At 44.9% G+C, this 27,806-nt stretch overlaps 1 protein-coding gene across 2 annotated transcripts in view; it reads left to right on the top strand.

The window, feature by feature from the left end:
- The first annotated feature begins 3,104 nt into the window (after positions 1-3,104).
- Positions 3,105-27,806, top strand: part of LOC126524254 (3-alpha-hydroxysteroid sulfotransferase-like) — a 97,755-nt gene continuing 73,053 nt past the window's right edge. Inside the window, exon 1 of one of the 2 annotated variants that reach the window (XM_050172583.2) lies at positions 3,105-3,339. In XM_050172583.2, coding sequence (XP_050028540.2) covers positions 3,157-3,339 — 183 coding nt within the window. In that variant the 5' untranslated portion in view covers positions 3,105-3,156. The remainder of the gene's footprint in view (positions 3,340-27,806) is intronic. The other variant, XM_055067392.2, reaches the window with a different exon arrangement.

The raw sequence follows: 27,806 nt of genomic DNA, 5'->3' as shown, positions 1-27,806 counted from the left end.
GGGAATGGTACTTATGTGTAGCTTTTCTCTGATCTCGGGTGGGATACGCTTAGGTAGGTGCCTCTCATCCTCAACTTGGTAGCCCAGATCTTGGAGCAGCGCTCTTCCCGTCGTTGTCAGCATTACGCTCTCCAGCTGTTTGATGTTGTGTACTTCCACGAGCACTTTTTATGTGTTGTGGACTCCCATTTTGAGTAGTTTCGCTGTGGACGTGGAGGAGGACAAGCCCAAGGCAATTTTGTAGGATTTTCCGGTGAGGGCGTTTACTTTGTCTCGTTGACTGTTCGTGTCAACGTATGGGGTCCCGTACGTGACGATGCTCGTGAGCAGCGCTTGTATCATTCTCGTGCAGTCTTCTTCCTTGAGTCCGTGACTATTGCTCGTGACTCTTTTGATAAGGTTGGTTATTTTTTGCACTGCTCTCTGAATTTTTTCGAACTCTGCTCCCTGAGCCTCATCCTTTAACTCAAGAGTCCAAGGATGCGGAGCATCGCAACCTGCGGAAGCACGATGCCTCCCACATTTACTTCCGGGTCTGGTATCTGCTGTGGTTGCCGGCCTCTTGTGCGCTGGCTTAGCACCAAGAGCTGCGAATTTTAATTTGCGCACGTCAGTCCACATGCTTCCAGGTACTTTTCCTTTGTGTCAACCGCTTCTTGCAGAGCGTCTTGCTGTTTAACTGTCGACCCTCCCGTAGTCCAGATGGTAAGGTCGTCAGTGTATATTGCGTGACCAATCCCTTCTATGTGCTTCAGTTGTTTGGGTAGCGAGCTCATTATCAGATTCAATAGCATCGGCAAAATGACGGAGCCTTGTGGCCTTCCCTTTCTCGGTATGTCAAATTTCTCAGAGGGTACGTTGCCTATCCCCACAGTGTCTGTCCGTTCTTTCAGAAAAGCTTTGACGTAAATATATTTTTGCCGCGCAGTTATATACGCTGAGGTGTTCCAGTATGGCTTCGTGTGACACGTTGTCGAAAGCCCCTTTCACGTCAAGTGCGAGGATGGCTCTTTTGTTGTGCGTGCCCAGTTTGTCGATAACTTTCCCTTGATCAGCAGTAACACGTCTTTCGGAGACAGGTGAGCTCTAAATCCGAACATGAGTTTGGGACGTGTCCGTTGTCTTCGAGATGCTCGATGGTGCGGTTGTGTACCATGTGCTCGCAGAGTTTTCGAGCACACGAGTTGAGGGATATAGGTCGAAGTTTCTGCGCACTGATGGGCTGGTTGGGTTTGGGTACCTCGACATGGTTACCTCGACATGTTTCCATTCCGGTGGTTCTTTACCGTGTTCCCAGAACTTGTGGATGTATTTTAAGAGTGAGTCAACACAGTATCCGTGAAGGTTCCGGAGTGTCTTGTTGTTTATCCTGTTGTACCCCAACGCCGTGTTGCGGGTGATATTGCTCAAGGCCCTCTCGATTTCTGCTTCATTGAAGGGCCAATCCAGTTCTATAGTTGGATTGCCTCGATACTCGTCAAAGTGCAAATCTACAGTTATTTTCCGCTCCGTACCGAGGAAATTCTCCTTCACTTCGTTGATAATGTCTCCCTGTTTCCCTGGGTGGTTGTGTGTAAGTCTCTGCAACTTCTGTTTTGCAGCGTTCTTGTTCTCTTTCTTTAATAGGAGAGTCTTGAGTACCGCCAAAGTGCCCTTGCTACTTAAGTTTCATTAAAGCTTGTTACATGTATCGCGCCAGTTCTTTGTTTCAAGTTGTTCAGACTACTCTTGCGTTTCCTTGATCAGATTGGAGATTCAAATTTTGAGTTTCCAGTTGCACTTGTTATGCTGCCAGCATTTCGCGAGTCCCCTCCGCGCCTCCCACAGGTGGAGTAAGTGGGGGTCGACAACAGTGGTGTCTTTCGACAGTTGCATTGTCCTAGTATGCTTCTCGGCTCTTTCTACGACTCCACTGATCCATATTTCTATCTCGTCTATCGTCGCATTAATGGCGCTCTCGTCTTAGCGAAAGGCCTGCCAGTCCGGCATCTTGGCTTTTCCAAAATTCATCCTTGCTTTGTGGTGCAGGATGATCGTTCGCACTAAATTTATTTATTTACTTAACATGTCCTTACAGGCTTCGCATGAAGCATTGGGTAAGGGGGGGTTACCGAAGGATTAAAAGTGTATATAGGACACACAAGAAAACATAATACACATAGATTAGTAGGACAATGAAAAATATATACACATCTTATACAAGCATTAAAGCATTGTACAAAAATAACAGGGTCGGTAATGTACATATCAGAAAATAGACAAATGATACAGTTCGTTCAATAAACAACGAACAAGAAAATGTAGCCACTCTAGTGCAAATACTAAACAATACTAAACCTTTCAAGAATAATAAGCCAAATATTGAGCTCATAAACAAGAGAGCACATAACTGGAAAAAGAAGAAAAAGGCATCATGCACTTTATTGAAGTTAGCTGGTGGAATATGGACTGATGAGCTGGCGGAATTTACCGGGATTAGATTCGGAGACGACGAAATCAGGAAGAGCGTTCCACAATCGAATGGCACGAGGAAGCGCCCACCAATTGAATGCATGAGTGTTCCCGTAGGTGTGCTGAAGCTGAGGTGATTATATAATCTGCGAGATGTGAGCGGTGCGACTTGAAGCCGTAAAGAAGATGTCCTATCCGCATAAACGTACTTGTGAAATAATGATATGAGCGAAAAATTACGTCGCGTACTTAGTGGCTGAAGTAAAATATCAAGTTTTATTTGTGAGATGCTTGAATTCTAGGTGTAGTCAGTGAGATAAACCTGAAGGCCCTATTTTGAACTGATTCTAACAAGCTGATTGGGTTGTTAGGATGGGGTGACCAGATTGGAGAGGCAAATTCAAGCTGGGTGTGAACAAACGTCTGATAAGCTAGCTTGCGAATGTTAGTAGGCGAATTATGTAGGTTTCGGCGTAAGTACCCCAGTGATATTGAAGCATTAGCCCATATAGCAGTACCGTGATGGGTCCAGGAAAGGCTTGGTGCGAGCTAATGCCTAAGTATTTGTAGGACTAGTGCCAGCGGTTGCGAGCGTGCGCGAGGGAGCCTCTGGCAATCCTGCTAATAAGCATCTACTATTCCCTGCACAGATATCGCAAGGCGCGCGGATCCGGTGACAATGCGTCCTGAAGTTTGCTTCTGCGCATGGTCCAGGCGGACGGAGGCCTGATCGCCGACCGCTGCGCAGCGAAGCGGTCGCACCGTGTACTTTCGAGCCTGTATATACCCAACACGCGCAGATCATCGGCACTAGTGCCACCGGTTGCGACCGTGCAAGAGGGAGCCTCTGACAGTCCTGCTAATAAGCATCTGCTATTCCCTGCACAGGTGGGCTTTGGTTGTCATTCATTCCTAACTGTTGCATGTCGCAACTGCTGCCACTATTACAGTTTTTGTCGGGGCTTTGTACGCATCATGCCCTCAAATGCTAAACTCGCGAAGCGTCTTGATGCGCTTGAATGTGTTCTACAGGGAAAACTGGCTACGGTGGCTCAACAAGTTCTGACGAGCAGTAAATCGAAGATAGCCACTGAACCAGAAACGACTGTTGGTAACTTCAAAAGAGACTTAGAAGAATTCTAGGGGAGCCTGGCGTACTTAAATGAAGCTGTTGACGAACTGAAGTCTGAGAACGAGAAACTGAAAATTACGACCTTGGCACTTATAACTAGAAACGCATCCTTGGAACAAAAAGTAAGTGAGATAGAGCAATACTCACGCAAAAATAATGTTGAATTAAAGGGTGTACCCTGCACTCAAGGCGAGGACTGTGTGGCAATTCTTCAGGCTGTTGGAAGTAAAATTTACTGCCCGGTATCGAGGGACGACATCGACATTGCCCATCGAGTGCCATCGGTCTCAAGCACAAAAAACGTAGTCACAAGGTTCGTCTTGAGGGCGAAGAAAGCAGAGTTCGTAAGCAAGGCGCGTAAAGCTTGTTTCACATTCAAGCGATTGAGCGAATGGAGCGAACAGCAACGCGGCGCTGCGAAGCTTTTTGCGAGGTTTCGTTTCACATCCATTGCCGCCGCGCGTTTTCTGTCGCTGCGAATATCAATGTTGCTGGCAAAAAAGACGGGACTTTCAGCCAGTTTCGGTAGTTTGCGACTACCAATGTAAGCATGGCTTTGTCCCTGCCGGTCGAATCATTATTTTATAAATACATATCCTGCGTTTAGCAATTATAAATTCGTTGAAAAACTCTCTTGGCATGTTGCCCGTACCACGTGTCGCAAGTAAATAAACATCCTCCTATACGCAGGCTTTCCCACACTAGTCCATCACTGGTCACGTGTCGAGGCGGGCCGTTCAGAAGCGGTGCTGCCGCTCTGCCGCTGCGACGAAATTCCAACTTGCCCGAACCTCGCCGCTCCCGCCGCTAGTGCCGCCGCCGCCTCTCGAAACAAATTTCTGCGGCGCGGCGGCAGGATTCGCGAGCATTTTCGCTTGCATGTGAAACAGGCTTAAGGCGCGTCTACAGACTCGTGACGTAGGCTTTCAAGGAACTGAGTAAAAACCGATTTACGTCAACGACCATCTGCTACAGGAAAACAAAGAGATGTTTTCTAAAGCTCTGTCTCTGAATAAAGAAGATCACTGGCAGCTCCTGTGCACTGGCGACTGCCTAATCAAGGCAAGGAAGAACACTGACAGCAGGGTTTTTCGAATTCAAAACGAGGCAGATCTGAGGATTTTGAGTAAACATGCGTAATAACACTTCGCTTCTTCCAACATGGCTTACGTTGAATCAGACGAACTGGCATCGTTGTTGTCAAATTCCAGCTGCTCAGATATCCATTTCAATGCAAGAAGTCTGAACAAACAATATAAAGAATTTCATCTGCTGTTATCATCAATCAATACTTCCTTTACACAGGTTTGTGTAGCACAGACATGGTTAAGCGATAGCGATAAGAATTTGTTTTCATTTACATGGTATACTCCGGAATACTGTCATCGCGTGTCATCCAGCCACGGCGGTTCCGCAATCTTTATTTCACAAGATATATAGTATAAACGCAGGCTAGATTTAAACCTCAGTATGCCCGATTGCGAAGCACTATGGATTGAAATTAATAATTCATGTTTCAATACCGGGGAAAGAAGCACTGTATTTGGCTGCGACTGCCGATCAGCGAGCTTTAGTGTAAACACGTTTTGCTGCGCTCTAGATGAAATTTTGCACACTGTTTCAAATGAAAACAAGAACACCGTTATCATGGGAGACATAAATATCAATCTTCTGGATGAGGATTGCGCATACAGCAGAGAATACACTAGCATCTGTCATGGATACGGTATCCTGTCTTTGTTACAACTACCCACTAGGTGCGTCTCTAACTCGAGTACTCTCATCGATCATGCACTAACAATCCTGCTTTATCCCCCTGAGGCTTTTATCGTACGAAGCAACATAACCGACCACTTTCCAATTGTGGTCCGTTTTCCACGTCTTAATCACGCCTTGGAAACTCGGTACTCAAAATTCAGGTTTGACAAAGAACATTTCATAGAGCTAGTTAACACTTCGGATTTGTCACGAGTAACACCATTAAATGAGGCTGAAGCCTCTTATAATGAGTTATCTGGCATAATTAAAGCTTGTATATCCTCAGCAACAACAATAGTTAGACGTGTACTTGTTTGTCTTTATCGGGCGACACGTTTCATCGCCTAACAAATGTTATCGTACAGCGCAGGACGCGCCTGCATGTATCAGAAGTTTCTGGAATGTTATCGATGCTTCCATCCGCTGTCTGTGACCGAACCTTGTGTAATCTGATCGCATGTGTGCGCGACGCGAATGATGTAGAACTTTGCGGAAGGCACGCGGGTCCCTGCGATTACTGTGGAACATTCGACGGCTGATGTATAAAAGCCGACGCGCTTGACGCGCTCATCAGATTTGCGACGATTGCCGACCTTGTTCACCGCTATCGTTGTGCTATAAGTGTAGCCTGTTTTGTGGGCACAGGTTCGCCCAATAAAAGTTAGTTTTGTCTTTCACAGTATTGCTACTGTGTTCTTCAACGTCACCACGACGTGACAATAGTTAAGTGCCGTAAACATTTTGCCTCCTCTTCAAACCCTTGGCTTACACCAATATTGTTGAAGAGCACGCGCACGAAATAAAATCTATACCGTAAATGCAAAAACAGACGGTTTAACCAATCTCGTAAGCTTCGGTACAAGACGTTTTGCACCTTACTGACATACCTGCTTAAACAAGCGAATAAAACTTACCATGAAAATGTAAAAAAATCAAACTGGGAACGATCCTAGAAAGCAATGGCAGATACTTAACGCGTTTCTGAATAAGTATTCTACTAGGAATAGTATAACGAAAATTCAAGAAAAAGACTGCATACTTACAATCCTGAAGGTATTGAATGCGCATTTACCAACTTTTTTGCTACTGTGCCTGATATCCCTGCTGGCGGTAATGACAATCACATGTCGCGCTTGTCACAACAATCCTTTTATCTTTTCCCAACTACACCCAGTGAAGCTCGCGCAACAATTATGAATCTTAAAAATTGTGGTCCTGGGTTAGATTACGTATGCTCGTATCATATCAAAGAAATTGTTGACAGCGAAGCTTTCAGTCACGTTGTCAATTTAATCTTTAAAACGGCCGTTTTCCTAGTGACTTGAAAAGATAAAAAATAATTCCTGTGTACAAAAAAGAAGACGTCACCTTGCTGGCAAACTATAGGCCTATATCCATCTTGCCGTGTTTCAGTAAAGCAATACAAAAACTAATAGCACAGCGCCTATCTAGCTACTTGGTTAAGTTCCAACTGTTAACACCAAGACAGTTTGGTTTTCGTGCTGGATACTCTACTAACCTGGCTTTAATCACCCTCACTGAAAAGATCAAAGCGAAAATTGATGGGGGGCAGATTCGTAGTATCTGTCTTTATCGATTACTCGAAAGCATTCGATACTCTTAATCACAACATTCTCTTTACTAAACTCGGCGCATATGACATAACAGGTCCACCTTTATAGCTACTGCGAAGCAATTTACACGACAGACAGCAACATGTCTGTATTTCAGGAGTGCGGTCTGACACAAGAACAGTTAACATTGGCGTTCGACAGGGATACATACTCGGTCCCGTCTTATTTCTAATCTTCATTGATGATCTACCAAACTGCCTAACTTCTACGGAATGTCTTTTGTACGCGGACGACACCACTGTTTACGCTTCCCATAACGACAACTGTAATAATCAATAACTCATCTGACTATACTGCCCTCCAAAATGATCTTAACAGTGTTTTAGAATGGTGCAGCAATTCGCTGATGACCCTTAACGCCAAGAAATGTAAATTCGTGTCCTTCTCCCGCCGTCGCAACCCTTCCTTCTTCCCATATGAAATTAATACCACACCATTAGAATCAGTACAATCCTATAAATATCTAGGTGTAACACTGTCTCACGATTTGTCTTGGCGCGCACATGTCACTAGCATTATCTCTGCAGCTAACAAAACCTTAGGTTTTCTAAAACGTAACCTACGGCTGGTCCCATCAGATTTAAAATTACTAGCATATAAGTCACTTGTCAGGCCGAAACTGGAATACGCGTCAGCTATCTGGAACCCGCATCAAGCATATCTCACCGACGCATTAGAATCAGTTCAAAATCGTGCTGTTAGATTCATTCATACCTCATATTCATATGACGTCAGCGTTTCATCACTGAAATCAGAATCCGGCTTGTCAATACTTTCATGTCGACGTCGCATTTCCAGTCTTTCCCTGTACCACAAGTTCTTCTTTTCCTCCCTTAATCAAGAGCCTTACATCACAGCAGCAGCACGCATATCTCATCGCACCAGCCATCCACTTCAAGTGGCACGCCCACGTGCACGGACAACCACCTTCGCAGCCTCCTTTTTCTTCCGTACCGCCACAGACTGGAATGGCCTTCCCGCCAACATTGCTAATACGACTTGTCCATCTTCGTTCACCGAACTTGTAACCGACCATTTTTTTAAATAATTATTTCTGACGATGTTTTGCTTACTTATAAAAACCCACCCCTTATGTAATGCCCCTACGGGGGACCTTTAAGGTAATAAACTGAACTGAACTGAACTGTACGCTAACTGAGCGTTTAAATGATGAACTAAATAATGTCAGTAGCTAGTGCGAAAAAAATAAATTGCTAATTAACCCTCAGAAATCAACGTTCATGGTTTTTAGTTCACACAATAATCTTCGACCTAATCTGCCACCACTATACTTAGCTTCTCACCCAATATTGCCATCTAATGAGTGCGCATTTTTGGGTGTTCAATTAGACTCCTTTCTAAAGTTTAATTTGCATGTCAACTTCTTAAAAAAAGAAAGCAGCTTATGGTATGAGGGTGCTTTTAAAGGCCAGACACTATCTTCAAAAGCACACTCTCCTGACAATGTATTGTGCCTTTATTTATAGCCATATAAATTGCTTTATCAGTTCTTGGGGTCTTACATATTGCTATCATATAGCTCCCTTGCAGCACATCGAAAATACCGCTGTCCGTATCATCGCTGCGGCTCCTTATAACGCTCATGTTGCCCCCATCTTCACTGAGTTGAGTAACCTCACAATAAATAAAATTATCTGGTACGACCACAGCCTCGTATTTACCGCTTTCTTAAAAACCCACAATTGCATTATATCATTGGCAGGAATAGTCTTGCCAATCCTAAGACTACCAGGTTCTCTTCAGAAAATAACATCTTACTTCCAAAATCACCCAGCAAAATGGCAAACTAACTGTTCGTTTTGCTAGTGTGAAAATGCGGAATAATTTACCTGCTCACGTGAAATCCTCACCTACATTATCGTCATACCAACGTTCGCTGAGAGCTTACATTAATACCCTGTAAACTGTATCTCTTCTTTGAAGTACTTTTTATGTTGCTTATTATGTACATCTTTTATGTTGTGATGTGTTGCCATAGGTTTTATTGCTTTAACACTGTAGAAATTGTGTAATTCGTTCTTTGTTTTAACCGCAATTCACGCCTTTTTATTTATATATCATTATGTAACTAAATACAAGAGGTCCCGCTGCAGTTTCTAACTGTAGGACCTCTTTCCGTATAACTTCTACTGCATATAGGTGCCACTAACAAATGAAGCAATAAACTTGAAACTTGAAGTAGCTGTAGATATTTGCTTAATATATAAGTTATATCGGAAATAAGAGATTGAGTGTTTACTAGTGAAGGACATTACTTTGCATTTAGACGAATTAAGCTTCAATAACCAAGTGTTACACCAATCTACAATAAGCTGAAGGTCGTTTTGAAGAATGAGGTGGTCATCGGCACTGGTTATAGGGCGCTAAATAATGCGGTCGTCTGCGAATATTCGCACTCGGCATGCTGAGTTATTAGGAAGATCGTTAATGTATATTAATAATAGTAGCGGCCCAAGGACGCTACCTTGTGGCACGCCGGAAGTGACATAGGAAAGGGGCGAAGAATGATTGTTAACGATTGTAAATTGTCGGCGATTAGAGAGAAAGTTGCGGAGCCAAGTCAGTGTCAGTGAATCCAATCTTAGTGCGTTTGACTTTGAAATCAGGCGGCAATGGGCTACGCGATCAGACGCCTTGGAAAAGTCAAATACTATGCTATCAATCTGTACATTATGGTCCATGTCTAAATGCAGGTCAGTCGTGAATTCTAAGAGCTGTGTTTCACATGACAAACCCTTCCTGAACCCGTACTGATAAGTGGAAAAAAGTTGTTTGATTCCACATGGTTGTATACGTGATACGCAATTATATGCTCCATCATTTTACAACAAATACACATGTGTTAACTTGGCCGGTAGTTAACTGGTGAGTATCTGTCACCATTTCTGAATAAACTACTTTTGCGGTGTTCCAATCTGGTGGGAGCGCTCCTGAAGTTAGTGACTGTCTGAGAATGTGATATAATATTTTGCTAGAATTCATAATGGTGTTCTTTAGTATTTTGGAATTAATCTCATTGTCACCACAAGAATTAGGCAACTTAATGTTGTTTATAAGAGATACAATGCCGTCGATAGTAATGTCCATGGGCGTCATGTACTGATAGTCTAAATCGGGAACATCAGGTAGGGTGGAGTGATCTTCAGTAGCAAATATAGATGAAAAATATGTGTTGAAGCATGAAGGACACTCACTGTCTGGAAGGGGCACGTGGTCGCTATCATGTAAAGAAATGTGATTAGTGCCGCGGTTCGGAGAGATAATCTGCCAGAACTTTTTAGGATTGGTTGCTCGAACATATCGTATACTCGCAAGTCTCCTCTCACCTGGACAGGAACTCCTTCCTTTTTACCAAACAACATGGATTCCGCTCTGGATTTTCGTGCGACACCCAGCTTTTCGAGTTTACTACCGACCTTCACCTTAACTTAGATTCATCTTTTCAAACTGATATCATCTACCTGGATTTCTCTAAGGCCTTTGACCGGGTTCCACATCAACGTCTTATGGCTAAACTCTCCTCTCTCTCTCTGGATCCCTTAATATTGTCATGGATTTCTTGCTTCCTCTCAGACCGCACCCAGTTTACTGTTATCGGCAACCACCGCTCCAAAACCTCCAAAGTCATTTCAGGCGTACCGCAAGGCTCTGTCCTTGGACCACTCTTATTTTTAGTCTTTATCAACGACCTTCCTACAAATATCTCCTCCACAATTCGCCTTTTTGCTGACGATTGCGTTCTTTATCGTCGCATAACTACCACCTCTGACCAGAGACTCCTCCAGAAAGACCTTGATATAATAGAAACTTGGTGCACCACCTGGCTGATGAATCTAAACATATCCAAATGCAAGAGCATGCAAATATCTCGAAAGCTTTCCACCTTTAACTTTTCATACTCGTTAAACTCCACTGCCATATCACGTGTTGAATCGTACCGATACTTAGGTGTTGTTATCACTGACAAACTCAACTGGTCTGAACACATCACGAAATTAGTGGCAGAGACATCCAAAACACTTGGTTTCATTAAGCGTGCCCTTTCTTTATCCCCCAGTTATATCAGAAAACTCGCCTATGAGGCGTACGTTAGGCCGAAACTTGAATATGCCAGCTCAATATGGAGTCCTCACCAGCAATATCTAATTGAATCACTTGAAAGCATTCAGAATCGGGCTGCTCGTTTCATCGTTTCCGAATATAATAGACGGGTTAGCATTAGTGCCATTAAATCATCCATTAATCTTGAATCGTTATCTCATCGAAGGAAGATTTCACGGCTATGCCTGTTTCAAAATCTATACTATAATCGCCCTGACCTGAGAACCACCCTTTTAGTGCCACCCATACGGTCATCACGACGTCTTTTCAATTCTATGAGTATACAACGCATAACTGGTTCGACAAACACATTTAATAAGTCTTTCTTACCATTGGCGAATGAAGAATGGAACTCGATTCCAGAACCATTAGTCAATGAACGTGACAACTCAAAATTCAGGCAGCTAATATCGGCTCACTTTGCCAAATAATCTCATAATTGGTAAACATTTCCAGCTTTTTTCATATATCCAACGCGTATTTCACTTTGTGGCTCTTCCTTAAGATGGGACATAACATATATGTCACGTTTTCTGCTTTGACTTGTGTGTATATATATGTGTATTGAATTGCATTTTTGTATTGAATTGAATATTGTATTGAATTGAATTTTATATTGAATTGTATTGCCACATTTTTATTCAATTGCAAACATATGCGGAGCTCAACTGCTTGCGTGTTCTTTGCGTCTTTGCCTTCAACCAAGGTTCCATAACAATGTATAACGTTACTTTGCCTGTCTGTCTTTTTATTTCGCTTTATAATTATATGACCACGTGAATACTTCTCTTGTTAACCCCCCCCTTATGTAATGCCCAATAGGGCCCTTAAGGGATAATAAATGATGATGATGATATGTAATGTCATGTGAAAAATCTTTATTTTTAGCAGCAGATAAAGCGCAGCTGTAGTTTTTTAAACACTGATTGTATTTTCCCCAAGCCGATGGGGTGTCCGGTCGTTTAGCACTACTGTATAAGCGTTTCTTTTTGTTTCGCAGACGCCGAAGGAAACAGGTGAACCATGTGTTCGATTTATCATTGGATATTGTGATTACTGGGATGTACTGCTTTACTAATGAACGTAATTTGTCTCGAAATAGTACCCACTTTTCCTCGATCGTTCTACTGTAAAAAGAAGGGAGAAATGCATTGTTGAAAAAAAATCTAGGTCAGCATTAATGGTAGTATAGTCACCCTTGTTATAGTTTCGAATTGTTTTTTTACTATACCCTTAAAGTGGTAACGGAATATTAAGGGTTAATTGAAGTAGATTATGGTCGCTAAAACCATCCAGGTATGTTATTTGCTGAACTGTTTCAGGGTTGGTTGTCAGTACTAAATCTAAAATCTAAGGTGTTGTGACCGCGAGTGGGTTGGTTGACAGTCTGGGTGACGTTGAAGTCTAGGGTTAACTTAATTAATTTTAATTACACTCGAAAGGTAGAGGTTAGCTTCGCCCAGTCGATGTGCGGAAAATTAAAATCCCCTAATAGATAAGTTATATCCACTGGGCAGGCCTTAATTGCAGTAGCAATACTGTTGCGAACTTGGGTGACAAAGGTTTGGTGAGAATCAGAAGGACGGTAGCAGGCCCCAATGAGCACTTTCTTAGAACGGGTTAGACAGGCGGCCCAAAAGACCTGAAATTCGAGTCTGCGTTAACGTAATAGGATATAATTATTTTTTTAATCGCAAGAATGACGCCACCACCTCGCCTGTCAAGGCGGTCATGCCGGTAGATATTGTAAGTGCTGACGAGGGAAAAAATTCATTATCAGAAATATCTGTATGCAGCGAGGTTTCGGTGAGAATGACTATGTCAGAATCGGGATCTTCAAGGAAGGAAGCAACCATTTCATGCGTTGATATTAGGCTTTGCATGTTAGTAAACGATAGCGATATTGGTGTTGTAATGAGAAAAACTCGTGATTCTTGACGGTCGTGAGTGCATGTGTGCCTCTCATGCTATCTATTCAACCGCACAACAGTTTGTGCAGCAATATCATAGACATATATCGTTGTACTCATACGCAGCGTATCAATTTTGCGTCTTAGCAAATTCTGTCAGTTTTCTTCTGGCTTGGCGAGTGGTAAACGAGAAATCTTCGCGTATGAAAAATGATGAGTCTTTAAGCTTACGTGCAGTGCAAGAACCTGTTATTTGTCTTTAAGCAATGTGAACTTAGCTATGAAGGGCCGGTGCTTGTCTGCATTGTATTTGCCTAGTCGATGTACACGTTCAAACTGTGCACCAGCTGTGTTATATCCAACTTTTCTGCGCAAAACATTATTATTTTCATCTCCGATTCTGCCCAATCCTCTGCTGAGTCATCTTGAATACCAAAAAAAAAAGCAAGTTAGATCGTCGCAGCCTGTTCTCCGTATCATCGTACCTAGAAGTGATTATTACGAGCTGATTAGAAACACCATGCAGAAGACCGGCTCTCGTGGCTGAATCGGCCGAGCGCTACGACGGAGCGCTTACTTCTAGTGGCGTTACCCTTGCGTTAAGAAGTTTGATTTTGCTCTTAGCGGCTGCTAGCTCGTCTTTAGTACTTTTAAGTTCAGTATGTAGTAGAGCATTGCCTTGCTGAAGCTTGCTTACTTTTGCTTGCGCAGCAGGCTCCCCCTATCTAGCACTGTTGAGTTCAGCAACGGGCGGTGCATGCCTTTCCTCTAGTTTAGTAATTCTATCTACGACGCCAGCAAAAGCCTCGGCCTCAGCCTTGGTCATTGGACCAGGATTGGGCTCAACATCACCAGAAAGCATGAACAACAATTCCAGCAATACAGAACATAAATCAGATGAAGTAGCCAGCGCTCGTTTCAGCACATCTGGCAGTTCTACAGGGCGCCACACCTTTAACAAGCATTAATCGCTCGTCTTCACACATGAAGCACCAGAGAGGTAACTAACCTGCAAGAGCCGCTTGTGAAAATTCGTCATCTCAGATGCGGTGCCATGCCCGAAGCCGCCGATGTCTCGATGTCTTTAATATCCGCCGCCGGTAGTGCAGAACGTAGCAGTGCCCTGTTGCCAGACGCGGTAGCTGAATCCGTTTGGAATCGGTGCCGGTGGCGCGGCGTCTGGCCATGGCAGAAAGAGAAATCCAGAATCCGGTGGACATGAACTCAGCATGCCACAGCAAAGCGCTGAGGAACAGGCAGCCTGCTAGAGCAGCTTGTGTGAATTCGTCATCTCGGATGCGGTGCAATGGTCGCTACCCAGATTCTCGTCCATGCAGCTCCACTCATACTGCTTGAGTCCGTAATTAATGTGAGGTCGGTCTGTTGTTTCTAGATACGCTGTTGCCGATGCGCGTGAGTGCCTGCGGGTCGTTGAGTAGTGTGAAGCGGTGTTCTTGGGCTACGTTGTGCACATCTTTTGATGCCGCATAACCTCAGGCCACATGGGAAGCATTAAAATCTCCAATGACTATCAGCCCATTACCATTGCTCAGCTCCTTCACTTCTCGCATTAACTTGTCTAGATCCTTTAAGTGGTCCTTCGGCGGGCTGCACACGTTTAACATAAAGAGGTTTGCCGCTCTTTTTTCTCGGGTACTATTTCGATGAGCGTGTGTTCGATGCGGTGTTAGATGTGTTGTTGAGCGTTGATGGCCTTCTGGGTCAGGACTGCTGTGATCGTCTTACCGTCGGTGACGTGAGTGAGGTAACCACTGACCTTCAAGTCTTCAGCTTCGGTTTCCTGTAAGACTATTATCTGGGTCAAACTGCGTGCAGAATTGTACAAGGTTGCTTCTCTTACATTGTATAAAATGGCAGTGCCATTGCCAAATTTTAACCCGTGGGTGTTCCTTGTATTCATCTTTCTCTTTAGTTAGCCTCGCCATCATGTTGGCCTAGGGTCTGCAGGATCTTGGGTTCTCTCGCAGGGTACTTAGGTTTCTTGCGAGCATTATCTCTTTCTTCTAGCATGTGGATGCGTTGACCTAAACTTCTTCCCGATTGCGCCGTTTTGGTTTGTAGTGCCTGAATCTGGTTCTCCATTTCACTCTTGAGAGATTGTAACCCAGTCTGTATCATTTGTGCTACCGTGGTTTGCATAACCTGCGTTACAGTGGACATTGTGGTTTCCATCATGATGGTCATGATGGTCACGTTGGTTTTGATGCGGTCTTCAAGTGACTTGAGGTCCTTCTGCGTTGTGAACACTTGGCTCTGGTAGTGTTGGTGATACTGGTGGTGCTGGGGATGAAGGACGCGGTACTGGTGTTTGCAATTGCTGGGTCTGTTCTCTGCGTAGTTGTTATATTTCTCGCATGAGGCATTCGAGCTGTTTTTCTGTGCCAGCTTCCTTCTCTTGGATCTTCTTCTTTTGCTGTTCTAGCTCTCGCTTAAATTCTTCGTTCTGTCTTCGGAGAATCATTATCGTGTCTTCTTACCTCGAATGTCTGGTGGTTTGAACGCCATTATTTTCCCTCGACGTATGATTGTGTCCTGTGATGGCGTTGGGCCAGCTTAGCTTGCGCTGAGTGTTGTGTTCCATGTCCGTTACCGTTATTCGGGGGACACTCTGTTCTCTTTCCCTTGATCTCGATCCCGACTTAGAACTGGACCTTTTTGTCTGTTCGGTCTCATTCGGTGATTGTGGCAATGGTGACATGGTGATCATGTGCTCGTTGTCGCTGGTAGCTACTACGCTGACCTAGTACCAGAAGCTTCTCTGTCTCAATCTCGACCGCTCCCTAACTTTCAACGGTGGCGGGTCCCCTTTCAGCTTCCTTCAACAGTCTCTACTCGCCGTTTTATGGGTAATTCCGCAGAGCTTACATTTTGGCTCGCATTGGTGGTTATTTGGATCAGCTTTTTGTTCTCTGCAGGTGTCACATATGTCGTCGTTTGGATTATGGCCGACGTCTTGTCTGTGTCCTATCTCCCCGCTAGAACTGCAGTACTGGACTGACTTTCTGTAGGGTCTGCAGTGGGTGAGTGTATATCCAACTTTAACGTAGAACGGCACTTGCAGACCATCTAAGGTGATCACTGCCGACGTCGATCTTCCCAGCATTCTAACTGGACAAGAAATGAAGACAAAGCAATTGGATGTATAGGGACCGTACTTTAATAGAATTTCTCTTATACAAACACAAGCTAACATTACGTCAAATGTCGTGTCTACACACTGCAAAAATGCGTTCAAAGTATTGTTTTATTTTTCATAGAAGCGAACTATGCCAGACAAGAAAAGGGGAAAACAATAGACGGGAACAATAATAAGGCGGACTATCAATTGAAGTGTTATTTCTTGATCAGGCAGAATAAACACTCGATGTGCTAGAATGAGTTAAACATACGCAAACTACGCAAAAAAAATTTGCAAATGAAAGCCTAATGCGCCTGCATAGCAGATTCCAATGAAAGCAGACATCCTTCTCTGATGGCACAGCAGAAAGCGTGCTGACACCATTCACCAGCGTTTCCAGGATGAAATGCTTTTATAACCCGTTGTTGGCAACCTTGAAGTGATCTTGAGCCAAAAGCCAGAGCCGTTCTCTGGACACTCAAATGAGCACATCCGGCACTCAAGCAAAAACACCGAGATAAGTTGACAATGAAACTTGTTCAACTGGTGGCACGCTTACCACTGTGCTATGAAGGTAAAGCACAATAAAAGGTATAGCACATGTAATACATCACACTTGATATAAACAATACATACCAGCACATGAAATAACGAGTGGTGTACGCTTGACACTGGCTTCGACACACACAACAACAAAACATCATGACAGCGTGCACGCAAAAGCGTCATTGTCAGCCTCGAGTTTATGAAAGACACCGGGGGCACATACAAATACAAAGTCTGAACTCAGGCAAACAGAATTTGAGCATTGTTTTGGCTATAGAAAGATTTTGCCTCGGGAGACGGTTAGGAACTGCGTAGACCAGTGGCGAAGAAACTCGGCTTCACCGAGTTTGAAGAACTGTTCTTCAAGATGACCCCATACTATCACCCGTAGTTTGCGCAAGCTATAAGTACATTGCTTTATTCCACTGCCGAGATCATTCTGCAATGTTGCGGAAGCACCACGAAACGTAGCTAGTGCTGTAGTAGACGAGACTCGCTAACCGATCTCGGTTCTGTGGTGGCAGCACGATGGATAGTCCGAAAATCCTTACAACAAGCTTCCAGAAGGTGCGTGCTACAGCGCACTCCTTTAAACATGAGCGCTGGTCTCTGCGTGCAATGCATGCATTTATCATTCGCTACCATATGCCAGCGTTGACGCCTGTCTCCTGTGGGTAGATCGTTAAAACGGACGTTTAGACGAGTTGGTAATCCATTTTAAACAGAACAGCGCGTATTTTACAGGGACAAGCGGGGAGACACAACACGGACACATACCGTGTCGTGTCGTGTCTCCCTCCTTGTCCCTGTCAATATACGCGCTGTTCTGTTTAAAATTGATTAACAACTCGCCCAGATGTCCGTTTTAATGATCTACCTACAAGAGACAGGCGTCAACGCTGGCATATGGTAGCGAATGATCAATGCATGCATTACACATAGAGTCGAACGACACGGCGCCGTGTCATGTCTCCCTCCTTGTCCCTGCCAAATACGCACGGTTCTGTTTAAAATTTAATAGAATGCCCCACTCATATTTCCAATGAAAATCCTTCACTTGAGAGGGTAAATCAGATGAAAGCTCGGCTGTCCATGTTTGTGTAGTATCTGTCCATGGAGGTACAGCTGTCTCACACAAAATTTCACAAAGCGTAGAAACTGGTGTCGCACGCTACTTTGTAATTCTTAGTTGTACAAGCTGGCTTCGCAAGCGCGTAGCCACCGCATACTGTGGTGCTGGCGTTACGGCTTCGGAAGCAAGTTGCCTGTACTCTGCGGCAAAAGCGTTCTACGGTAATGGCCCAGCCAATAAAGGAGCAGTGGCCTACCCGTATACTCATCATCATCAAGTAGATCACATGTATTCTTAGTGCACAGCAGCCTACTAAATGTAACTATGCTCGGCAAGCTTCATCCTCCGCTAGATTTCGGCAGACGCAAAAGCTGCTGCACTACGTATTGCGGCTTGTTAAGCCATAACCATGAGAAAATAAGTGAGTTGGTGGTGGTGGTACAATTACCATTGCAGCAAACCACAGATTACTACACAATACGTTCTTAATGAAGAGAGCCCTTTCTGCCAGCGGGAGTGGCGACGCAGTCACTGCTTCCGACTGTTCTTGAATTGCACTGACAGTGTCTCACCACGTGTGAGGTGAAACGCTACTTGAACAAAATTTGATGGGTTGTATTTGCATGTGCTCGCTCCGTTTAATGTCCCCTGGTAGTGTTATCGCAGCGAGACCTAAATTTAATGCTTCAGATTTTGTCAAATTTATTTTGTCCCCTAACATTGAGGCATATTGATGATAAATACGAAATACCTCTACAAGACTGCCCTCATCCCGTAAGCAAAGTGTTGTCATCCGCTTACGCTGATAATTTTATGCACCCTGTTACCGGCATAGGAAGACCTCTTATGAGCGCGCTCTCGATAAAACGCCTGAACAAGGGGTCAGTCGCAAGCACAAACAGTATGGGTGGCGAAGGATAGCCCTACCACACCCGCGTTGTCACATCAAACCAAGGTGTCAAAATGCTGTTAATTAGTAGCACAGCTGTTGTTCCCGAATACACCATCCTCAGGATATCTGCAAACTCTTCAGCGACGTTATAGCATGCTAAAACATCAAATAAGTGCTGGTGTTCTAAGCGGTCGAACGCTTCGGCTTGGTCCAAGCTTACTAATACTCCTGATGCTTCAGGCGCTGTTGAGTATTGTATGATATCACATATAAAGTCGAGACGAAAATATACTCCGATCAGGCACGGCATATGCTGGATGTACACTGACTATTTTTGTTAATACTATCTTCATGCGATTTACAAGAAGGGTTGTCAGTATGTTATAGTCTGTGTTGAGCAGCGTTATAGGCCTTCAGGATGAGGGTTCTACAAGACTGGCGTCTGACTTTGGCAAGAGCATTACGCGGCCCCAATTAAACGGCTTAGGAATATCTTGCCATGGAAGAATGCCCTTAAGGAGTGATACTAAATGAAATTAAATTATGGGGTTTTACGTGCCAAAACCACTTTCTGATTATGAGGCACGCCGTAGTGGGGGACTCCGGAAATTTCGACCACCTGGGGTTCTTTACCGTGCACCTAAATCTAAGCACACGGGTGTTTTCGCATTTCGCCCCCATCGAAATGCGGCCGCCATGGCCGCGATTCGATCCCGCGACCTCGTGCTCAGCAGCCTAACACCAACACCTAACACCAACCTAACACTGACCAACCACGGCGGGTAGAGTGATACTAAGGCAGTGCTTACTTCCTCCCAGTAAGATTCGACTGGCAAGCCATCTGGACCGGGTATTGATCCGCTGTTCATAGATCTTAATAACATCAAACGCTTCCTGCAGTTTTGTTGGAGACAATAAATTCTTGTCTTCTGTATCTTCCACTTGAGGTGGATTATCCTAAAAATTCAAAATTTCTTCACCCAGGACTTGTGCATTCTAAATATATTCCGATGATAATGCGTCTGAGAACCAGGTCCAAAAAGTTATTTCAATATCTCGCCTGGCACCACCCTCTTTGCCGTCTTCTATTATGGCCTTATGGCAAGATAGCTTCGAGTGTTCTTAGGAAAGCCAGAAGCAGGAATCTCATTGCAGTACGCAACCCATAGACGATTCGCTTTGTCAGTGGCATTATGTTGTGTCGCTATAATGATTAAATGCAAACGCATTACCATCCGCAGCCATCCTGAGATGGGTTCTGCCGCAATATATTTTACAGCGAAGCTGTTAGCTTATAGTTGGACTCGATTTTTCGTGGCCTGTTCACACAAAAATGTGGACCGATCCCAGAGACAAGACAAAGAAGCAGGAAGCACACGTTGTCCCGCTTCTCCAAGACGCATCACAATACGTCACCAGGTGACACCATAACTTGACGATGAGGTCATCGCATGACTTCACGTGTGACGCAATGACGTCAACACATGACGTCATCAGGCCGTCTCGTCACGTGACGATGACCCTACCACGTAATGTACGTTCGACGTGATGATGTTATTACGCGACCTATGGTGTGATGACGTGTTCACGTGAAATTTGACGTTAAGACGTAATGTCGTTACGTCACCATGTGAAACGTCACATCACGACTGGGTAACTTGTGTTTATCGGCTATTAATGCAGAACTTTTGACATGACGCCATTAGCCGATCTCGTAACGTATCGATTCCATTATCACGTAGCGTAACGTTTGACATGTGACATCACGTTACGTTATCACTAAATAATAATATATGGGGTTTTACTTGCCAAAACCACTTTCTGATTATGAGGCACGCCGTAGTGGAGGTCTCCGGAAATTTCGACCACCTGGGGTTCTTTAACGTGCACCTAAATCTACGTACACGGGTGTTTTCGTTTTACGTTATCACGCCAAACGTGACATTACCACATGGTCACTATGATTTTGGTACCATCGGATGTAAACGCCGCATTTACGCTTCATGGTCTACAAAGTTCTTTGTAATTTACACAGAACACTCGTCTCAACAGTTACAGTGGCGGTTTTCAAGAGCTTCGCTGGACATCCACTTTTCATTAATTCTTTTTGCAGTTTATTAGGTGATTAGATGTGAACGAGAATTAGATGTGAAAGATACGTTTGACAAGGTTTAACATTAAGCAGTTCTTCGGCAAAATTATGAAAATCAAGCCATCGATTTCGTTACTAAATTTCCAATGCCTCGGTCATCAAGAACAGGCACGCAATAGCAAGACTTCTCTGTTCATCTGAACAATAGCACACTAATTATCTTTGTTACTTTTCAGCGAATAGAGGTAATGCTTAAGTTTACGATGTTATAAATCTTACGAATCGGTGTATCGGCATTAGTATTTCCTTATGTGTACGAAATTACCCAGCTCCGCCATATGATATCTGGAGTATTTGTGTATCTTAAGTCTCAGCCAAGCTCTGAGCGCGGGATGCGGCGTCAGTAAAGATCAGTGTGCAGCTGCACGCAGTACTCCAGCTTTAACAACACTGTAGAACACGCGCCGCTTCGAGCGGAAAGGAAGTTCACGTGGAGCCACTTCCTTTCATTAGTTAACACGAAGTGATCGACCCGCAAATCTCTCTGTCCACAGCCCACAGTTTTTCCCATCTGCCAGGTTTCACAGAAATCTGTAATCACACTGGTGCGGCCAAAGCGATCTGTCTCACAGTGCCCCGCGACATTTTCATTCGTGAGTACGTACCGGCATTGTTTAACTCGTTTCGACGGTAGCAATATACTCTGTTTCTATAGCGTTTCAATGCGAAACGCATTACCGTCGACAGTAATCGGGGGTTGGGTACTGCCATAATTTTAATGCGGTAGTATTCTTCGGGTACTTCATCCACTTTCGGGGGCCTATGTAGCTATGTATATAGCTATATATATATATGTATGTTTCTATCTATATATATATGTTTCTATCTATATATATATATATATATATGTTTCTATGGAGATTTATTTGTTTTCCTATGTAACGGTTTCCCCGCCTACCTAGGCCTTAGTCTTGGTCGCAGAGTATTCCGTGGTCCGACGTCTAGTGCAATCGGCTGTGGTGCTAAGCTAACAGGGATGAAAACCAACCATCGGACCAACTTGGTTCCTGAGTATGTGGCGGTGTATATTTGGAGACGGTGAGCTCGGACTGTCTCCAGTTTATTGACGGATTTCATGGTATGGCATGGCATCCGAGGAGAAATAGAAGACGTTGCCTTGGGTGCTGCCGCAGCGTTCGGGAGTGGGCTTCGTTCTGCGCGCATGCTTCGCGTGCCCCATGTATCTGGAGGTAGTGGGCCTGGCACACACCTCCGCCGTTCTGCACGAAAGTGCAGTTAGCGCGACGCCGAAAAGACAGAAAAACGTTTATTGTTAACCAGGATTTTGGTGGAATGTCCGGACCCTCTTGTTCCAGGGCCCCAAGAATGTGCGAGTTGAAGGAAATTAACAGAAGGCGGCAGAAACACGAGGAAATAAATGCAGAAAACAAATACGGGATAAATTCCAAGCTAACCAGAGCCCCATGCACAGAGTTTGTGACATGGGTACCGGTTGAACGCCGTTACTATTTGCAGTATACTGTATAGTTAAAGGCTGCGCACAATGTCTAACGAAGTTGTATCCAAGGAGAAGTCCAAGTCGCGAACAAACAGCCAAGAGCGGCACAAGGTCACAGTTCAGGAAATCGTCCCCGGGAGTGGAGATCAGGAAGTCGTTTCTTTAAAAGCGGCAAAAGGTAATGAGCCTTTGTTGGGGGTCGGGACTGACTATTGCATTCTGGTTTATCCACTCCCACTTCGTTGAGTGAACAAACCTGGTAAGGTAGGATCAACAGGATGACGGAGCTGTGGGCCCTTGGTTGAAATTCGGCTGCATTGTCGGTAAAGGCAAAGGGGCCCGAATGTGTCGACACCGTGCACATACTATGCTGAAGGGCATGCAGCTTTGCGAAGGCCAATTGAATGGCTAGTGGAGCGTCGAGGCAACTGATATTGCTGGTGCGGGTGCGTCGCCAGGGGGCGTTCTGCGGGGGACATGCATGGCAGCAGAGGACCACTCAGAGGTGGTCTTTCTGCATCTTCGTAGCACCTATCCGACCCACTTTACACCGAAAGAAATTGTACGCCTGTCGATGTAAGTGCCTTTTTAGAAACTTCGGTTGGCAAAGACACAGTAAGGTGTTGAACCACGTGGAACTGTGGCAGAATAGTGATGCAGTTGGCTTCGTGAAAGCTGCCGCTTGCGAGAGGCCCCAGATTGCATCACTGCTAGCGTCATCCAGCGTGAAGGAGGCATCAGAGGATGCATCAATTGAAGATACAAAGGGTGTCGTATTCTGACCCCGAGAGCTTACATATGGCACATTTCTGACGTTCTGACGAGAGCAGGTGTAGCCAGTCGAAGGGCCAGTGATGCGTTTTATACTTAATGAGACATATGATGAGGCAATGTAGAATGAAGACGGGGTGGTTGCTGTTGCCGCGCCTATGTCGTCTCGTGTCTGCTGTAGCGTCTGCCGTTTCGCAATTCTCGGATTAGTTTGCAGTGGTTTTATAGTCGTGCCGTGCGAGCAGATGGCTAGATTCAGACATCAATCAGGGGATAGAGAAATGTGCGGAATATAACCAACCATTATATATAGCTTTCATTGATTACGAGAAAGCGCTTGATTCAGTCGAAACCTCTAGCAGTCATGGAGGCATTGCGGAATCAGGGTGTAGACGAGCCGTATGTAAAAATACTGAAAGATATCTATAGCGGCTCCGCAGCCACTGTAGTCCTCCATAAAGAAAGCAACAAAATCTCAATAAAGAAAGGCGTCAGGCAGGGAGATACAATCTCTCCAATGCTATTCACAGCGTGTGTACAGGAAGTATTCAGAGACCTGGATTGGGAAGAATTGGGGATAAAAGTAAATGGAGAATACCTTAGTAACTTGCGCTTCGCTGGTGATATTGCCTTGCTTAGTAACTCAGGGGACCAACTGCAATGCATGCTCACTGACCTGGAGAGGCCGAGCAGAAGGGTGGGACTAAAAATTAATCTGCGGAAAACTAAAGTAATGTTTAACAGTCTCGGAAGGGAACAGCAGTTTACGATAGGTAGCGAGGCACTGGAAGTGGTAAGGGAATACATCTACTTAGGACAGGTAGTGACTGCTGATACGGACCATGAGAGTGAAATAATCAGAAGAATAAGAATGGGCTGGGGTGCGTTTGGCAGGCATACACAGATCATGAACAGCAGGTTGCCATTATCCCTCAAGAGAAAAGTGTATAACAGCTGTGTCTTACCAGTACTCACGTACGGGGCAGAAACCTGGAGGCTTACGAAAAGGGTTCTACTTAAATTGAGGACGACGCAACGAGCTATACAAAGAAGAATGATAGGTGTAACGTTAAGGGGTAAGAAAAGAGCAGATTGGGTGAGGGAACAAACGCGCGTTAATGACATCTTAGTTGAAATCAAGAAAAAGAAATGGGCATGGGCAGGACATGTAGTGAGGAGGGAAGATAACAGATGGTCATTAAGGGTTACGGACTGGATTCCGAGGGAAGGGAAGCGTAGCAGAGGGCGACAGAAAGTTAGGTGGGCAGATGAGATCAGGAAGTTTGGAGGGTCAACATGGCCACAATCAGTACATGACCGGGGCAGTTGGAGGAGTATGGGAGAGGCCTTTGCCCTGCAGTGGGCGTAACCAGGCTGATGATGATGATGATGATGACGATGATGATGATGAGATATGTGACCTCGATGGTGAGAGCGGATATAGTTTTGCCTAAGCAAGTCGGATGGGACAAGGCCAGTGGAGACTCGAGAGACGGGTAATGAGGTGAGCAGGGGACTTGGGCGTGGTGTTGCCTCACTGACGCCGCGTAAGGCGCGGCGAGGTAAATAGCCGCAGCCGTCAGGAACCCCAACGAAGAATAATGATTGGGAGCCTAATGTGGGTGACGTAACGGACCACCAGGAATTTATTACAGTAGGGGAAGGATTCCATGCGGCTGGCGTTGTGGCGCACGAAACTGTCTGGACTCCTGCCTTTACGACAATGAGAATGTGATGTGGCCCTGCCGCTTCTGGAAAGACCAGCATGAAGGCCCGCAGTGGGTATAAGCCTGTCGCCCTGGAGGCGAGGACATCATGGTACAGAGAAGGGAGGATAGCTATCTGGATGTCGCACTTGTCCAAGTGCGATGTGAAGTGACGGAGGTAAAATCCCACCTTCATCTTCAGTAGCAAGATGGTCGGCCCTGCTGGCCAGAACTCTAGGTACAGCGGTGACTCGAGGGTGCCGCTCACAGGTGTGTATTCAGGCAGGTGCTCCATGCTGCCGACGTCCGTGGTCATCATTGCGGAGGCAGCGCGTTCGGTCAGACTGTCTCTAGATTATTGAAGGGTTCCGTGGCAAAGTATGGCGTCCTATCAGAAATAAAAGACGGTGCCCCGGTTCCGGCAGCAGGGTTCCAAAGTTAGCTTCGTCAGCTTCGTTAGTTAGCCCCTGGCGGTGGGGCCATTACGTTTACGTACGTACCGCTTTCCAACGAACCTCTTTCAAGCCGACATGAATCAATATAAGTTCTGAGACTGCATAGGAACTGCTGTTCGTAGAAACTCTTTGATGCCAACTAGCGATACAGGGTATGTGCCACTAGATATGTGCTAGTCTCCAATAAATCTCTTTGATGCCAACTTCCGTCAGTGGGTGTATGCCATTAGGTGTGTTTTGTTCTTGAATGAAAGTGTCTGACAACAAAACTGAAGTGCTCATTTTAGGATGAGTGACTTGCGGTACATATTTTCGCTGTCTATTGTTACAACCGAAAGATGAAAATACCACAATTTCACGACAATTAATGCTGGCATATGTACAGCCAGGTGAGATATCAGCTCCGGCACACTGTTCCTGGTAGATGTCGCCCCTAGACCGCACGGATAACTCAGCGCACGAAATATTGGTTTGATAAATACCAGTATTCGGAAAGTGTTAGCGCTTGTACTTTTGATATGTCCGTACCGCTGTCCACTCTAGGGGGCCCCTTTTACCGCACGCTCCATGTTTCAGCTAATATGGTGAAAATAAAAACACTGACTGACTGACTGACTGACTATTGAAGGCGATTGTACTACCTCTTGTTTCGTTCTTGGGTGAACGTTTTTAGCGTGTAACCACTGCTACAAAATTATCGCTTGGTTCAAGATGCGCCTGCATCCATTTCAGCTTCGAGAACATTGTTACCGATTCAATAGCGAAAGAGTGTTATCTAATCAGATTGTGCGCGTGAAGCGGACACTGGCTTACGGACGCTTATCATGAGCTACAGCGCGAAAGTGCGTGGGGGGGGGGGGGGGGGAGGGCTGCCGCGCGTCGTCACACTCTTGATCACACACGAGTTCCAGCGATTGCATTTCAACATAAGTGAACTCAAGTCTGATGAACTGAAGCCTTGATCCGAAGATCAGATTCCCACGAAGGACGACTTTGCTTGCAAGCAGCATTGTGGTTTGAGTGTTGTTTTTTTCCAATGCAAGCTCGCCTGATAATGAGTAAGATTCGTGACCCCGTCGTTTGGAAATTCCTTGTTCCTCACATCGCTACAACATGACACTTCAAATTGCGGGGTTTTAGCTGCCAAAACCCCGAAATCATTATGAATCACACTGTAGTGGGGGACTCTGGAAATTTGGACCGCCTGGGGTTTTTTACCGTGGATCTAAATCTATATACAAGGGTGTTTTCGCATTTCACCTTCATCGAAACGCGGCCGCCGTGGTCGACATTCAATTCCGGGACCTCTTGCTCAGCAGCCCAACACAATAACCACTAAGCAACCACGGCATGTCAACGTGACAGTATAGCAGTGCTACATTTTCATTGAGTGAATACTGGGAGATGAACTAGGACTTTTGTTGCGTTCGCGTTTATACTTTCAACGAAATCATTTATTATTCACAACTGACTTACTAATCTAAGTCGTTGTAAAAGAGAACAACCTGCGTATTAACAGGAGGTCTCAAGAAAAAAAGATTTAAATGCTCATTAATCAGATTTCGCTTCATGGCAGTGAAGCAAAATTGAATAAAGGCGAACCTATCCGCTAGAGTACGTTTCATTTGAGTTTCTCTTTTGTCCGCTGATACCGACTTGGTTCGAAAGTGGTTCGTGTCGTGAGCCCTTGACGTATGTCCAGCCTTAGAACAAATGGATAATATTCGAAATGTTTAATTTCGGTAAGAGGTGTTGCCTCCATGCCTTTAACTCCGGTTCACGAGCACTCAAGAAGACTAAAGTCTTGCGTGAAGAGCGCCGTCTGTCTAAAATCAGGAGGTACCGTAACTCACCTCGCCTTTATCGCTGTCATCTAGGGTTAGATACTAAATGTCAATTTTAAATGGACGCATCACAAGTCCGAAAAGTGCTGGCCAGGTCCAGCCCAGCTAGGTTTCTTTCATTTCGTACTTCGCCTTAGGTTAGATGAGAAAGGCCACCCAGAGAAGGAAGCACAACATAATAAAGATGTGAAGATAGAACGAACGAGGCAAATTCAGGGACGCTAACCATGGAAGTATCCGCTTTGCTACCCTACGCGAAGTGAAGGGAATAATTTAGTGCCAAATCCAGGATAAATGACAGAAAATGCTGTAGCATTATGTCGCTCCTCTGTGAGCTCCCGGATCCATGATTTAAACTAGGTTCGCCACACTGCACAGTGTTGTACAGCGTCTCACTCGACACACCTACCGCTTCGAGGGGCGAAGTGCAACTGACGGTGGGATTTGGAGCAGAAGGCTATACGATAAGATACGATAAGACTCAACTATCTATGCGGCCTAAGTAGTCTACCTGCTTGGGCCACAAGGTATGTGATTCTTTTATTCCTGATGACACCAGGAAACGAAACCTGAGCTCACAAATCGAATTGGCAGTGCACACAAAGTCCTCGCAAACCTTTTGTGATCTACCATAGTGCTGAGGTGCGTCTTGTATAACGTAGGAGGGTCCATTGTAAAGGGAAAGGCGCGCGGTTGGCCCCATGCGTTTGAGTTCATGAACCTCATTTGCCTCAAAAATATGTGTCCTAGCAATGGCACCTGC

The sequence above is a fragment of the Dermacentor andersoni genome, chromosome 3 (assembly GCF_023375885.2).
Source record: "Dermacentor andersoni chromosome 3, qqDerAnde1_hic_scaffold, whole genome shotgun sequence".
Taxonomy (NCBI): domain Eukaryota; kingdom Metazoa; phylum Arthropoda; class Arachnida; order Ixodida; family Ixodidae; genus Dermacentor; species Dermacentor andersoni.
This window is presented reverse-complemented; position numbering and strand designations above follow the sequence as displayed.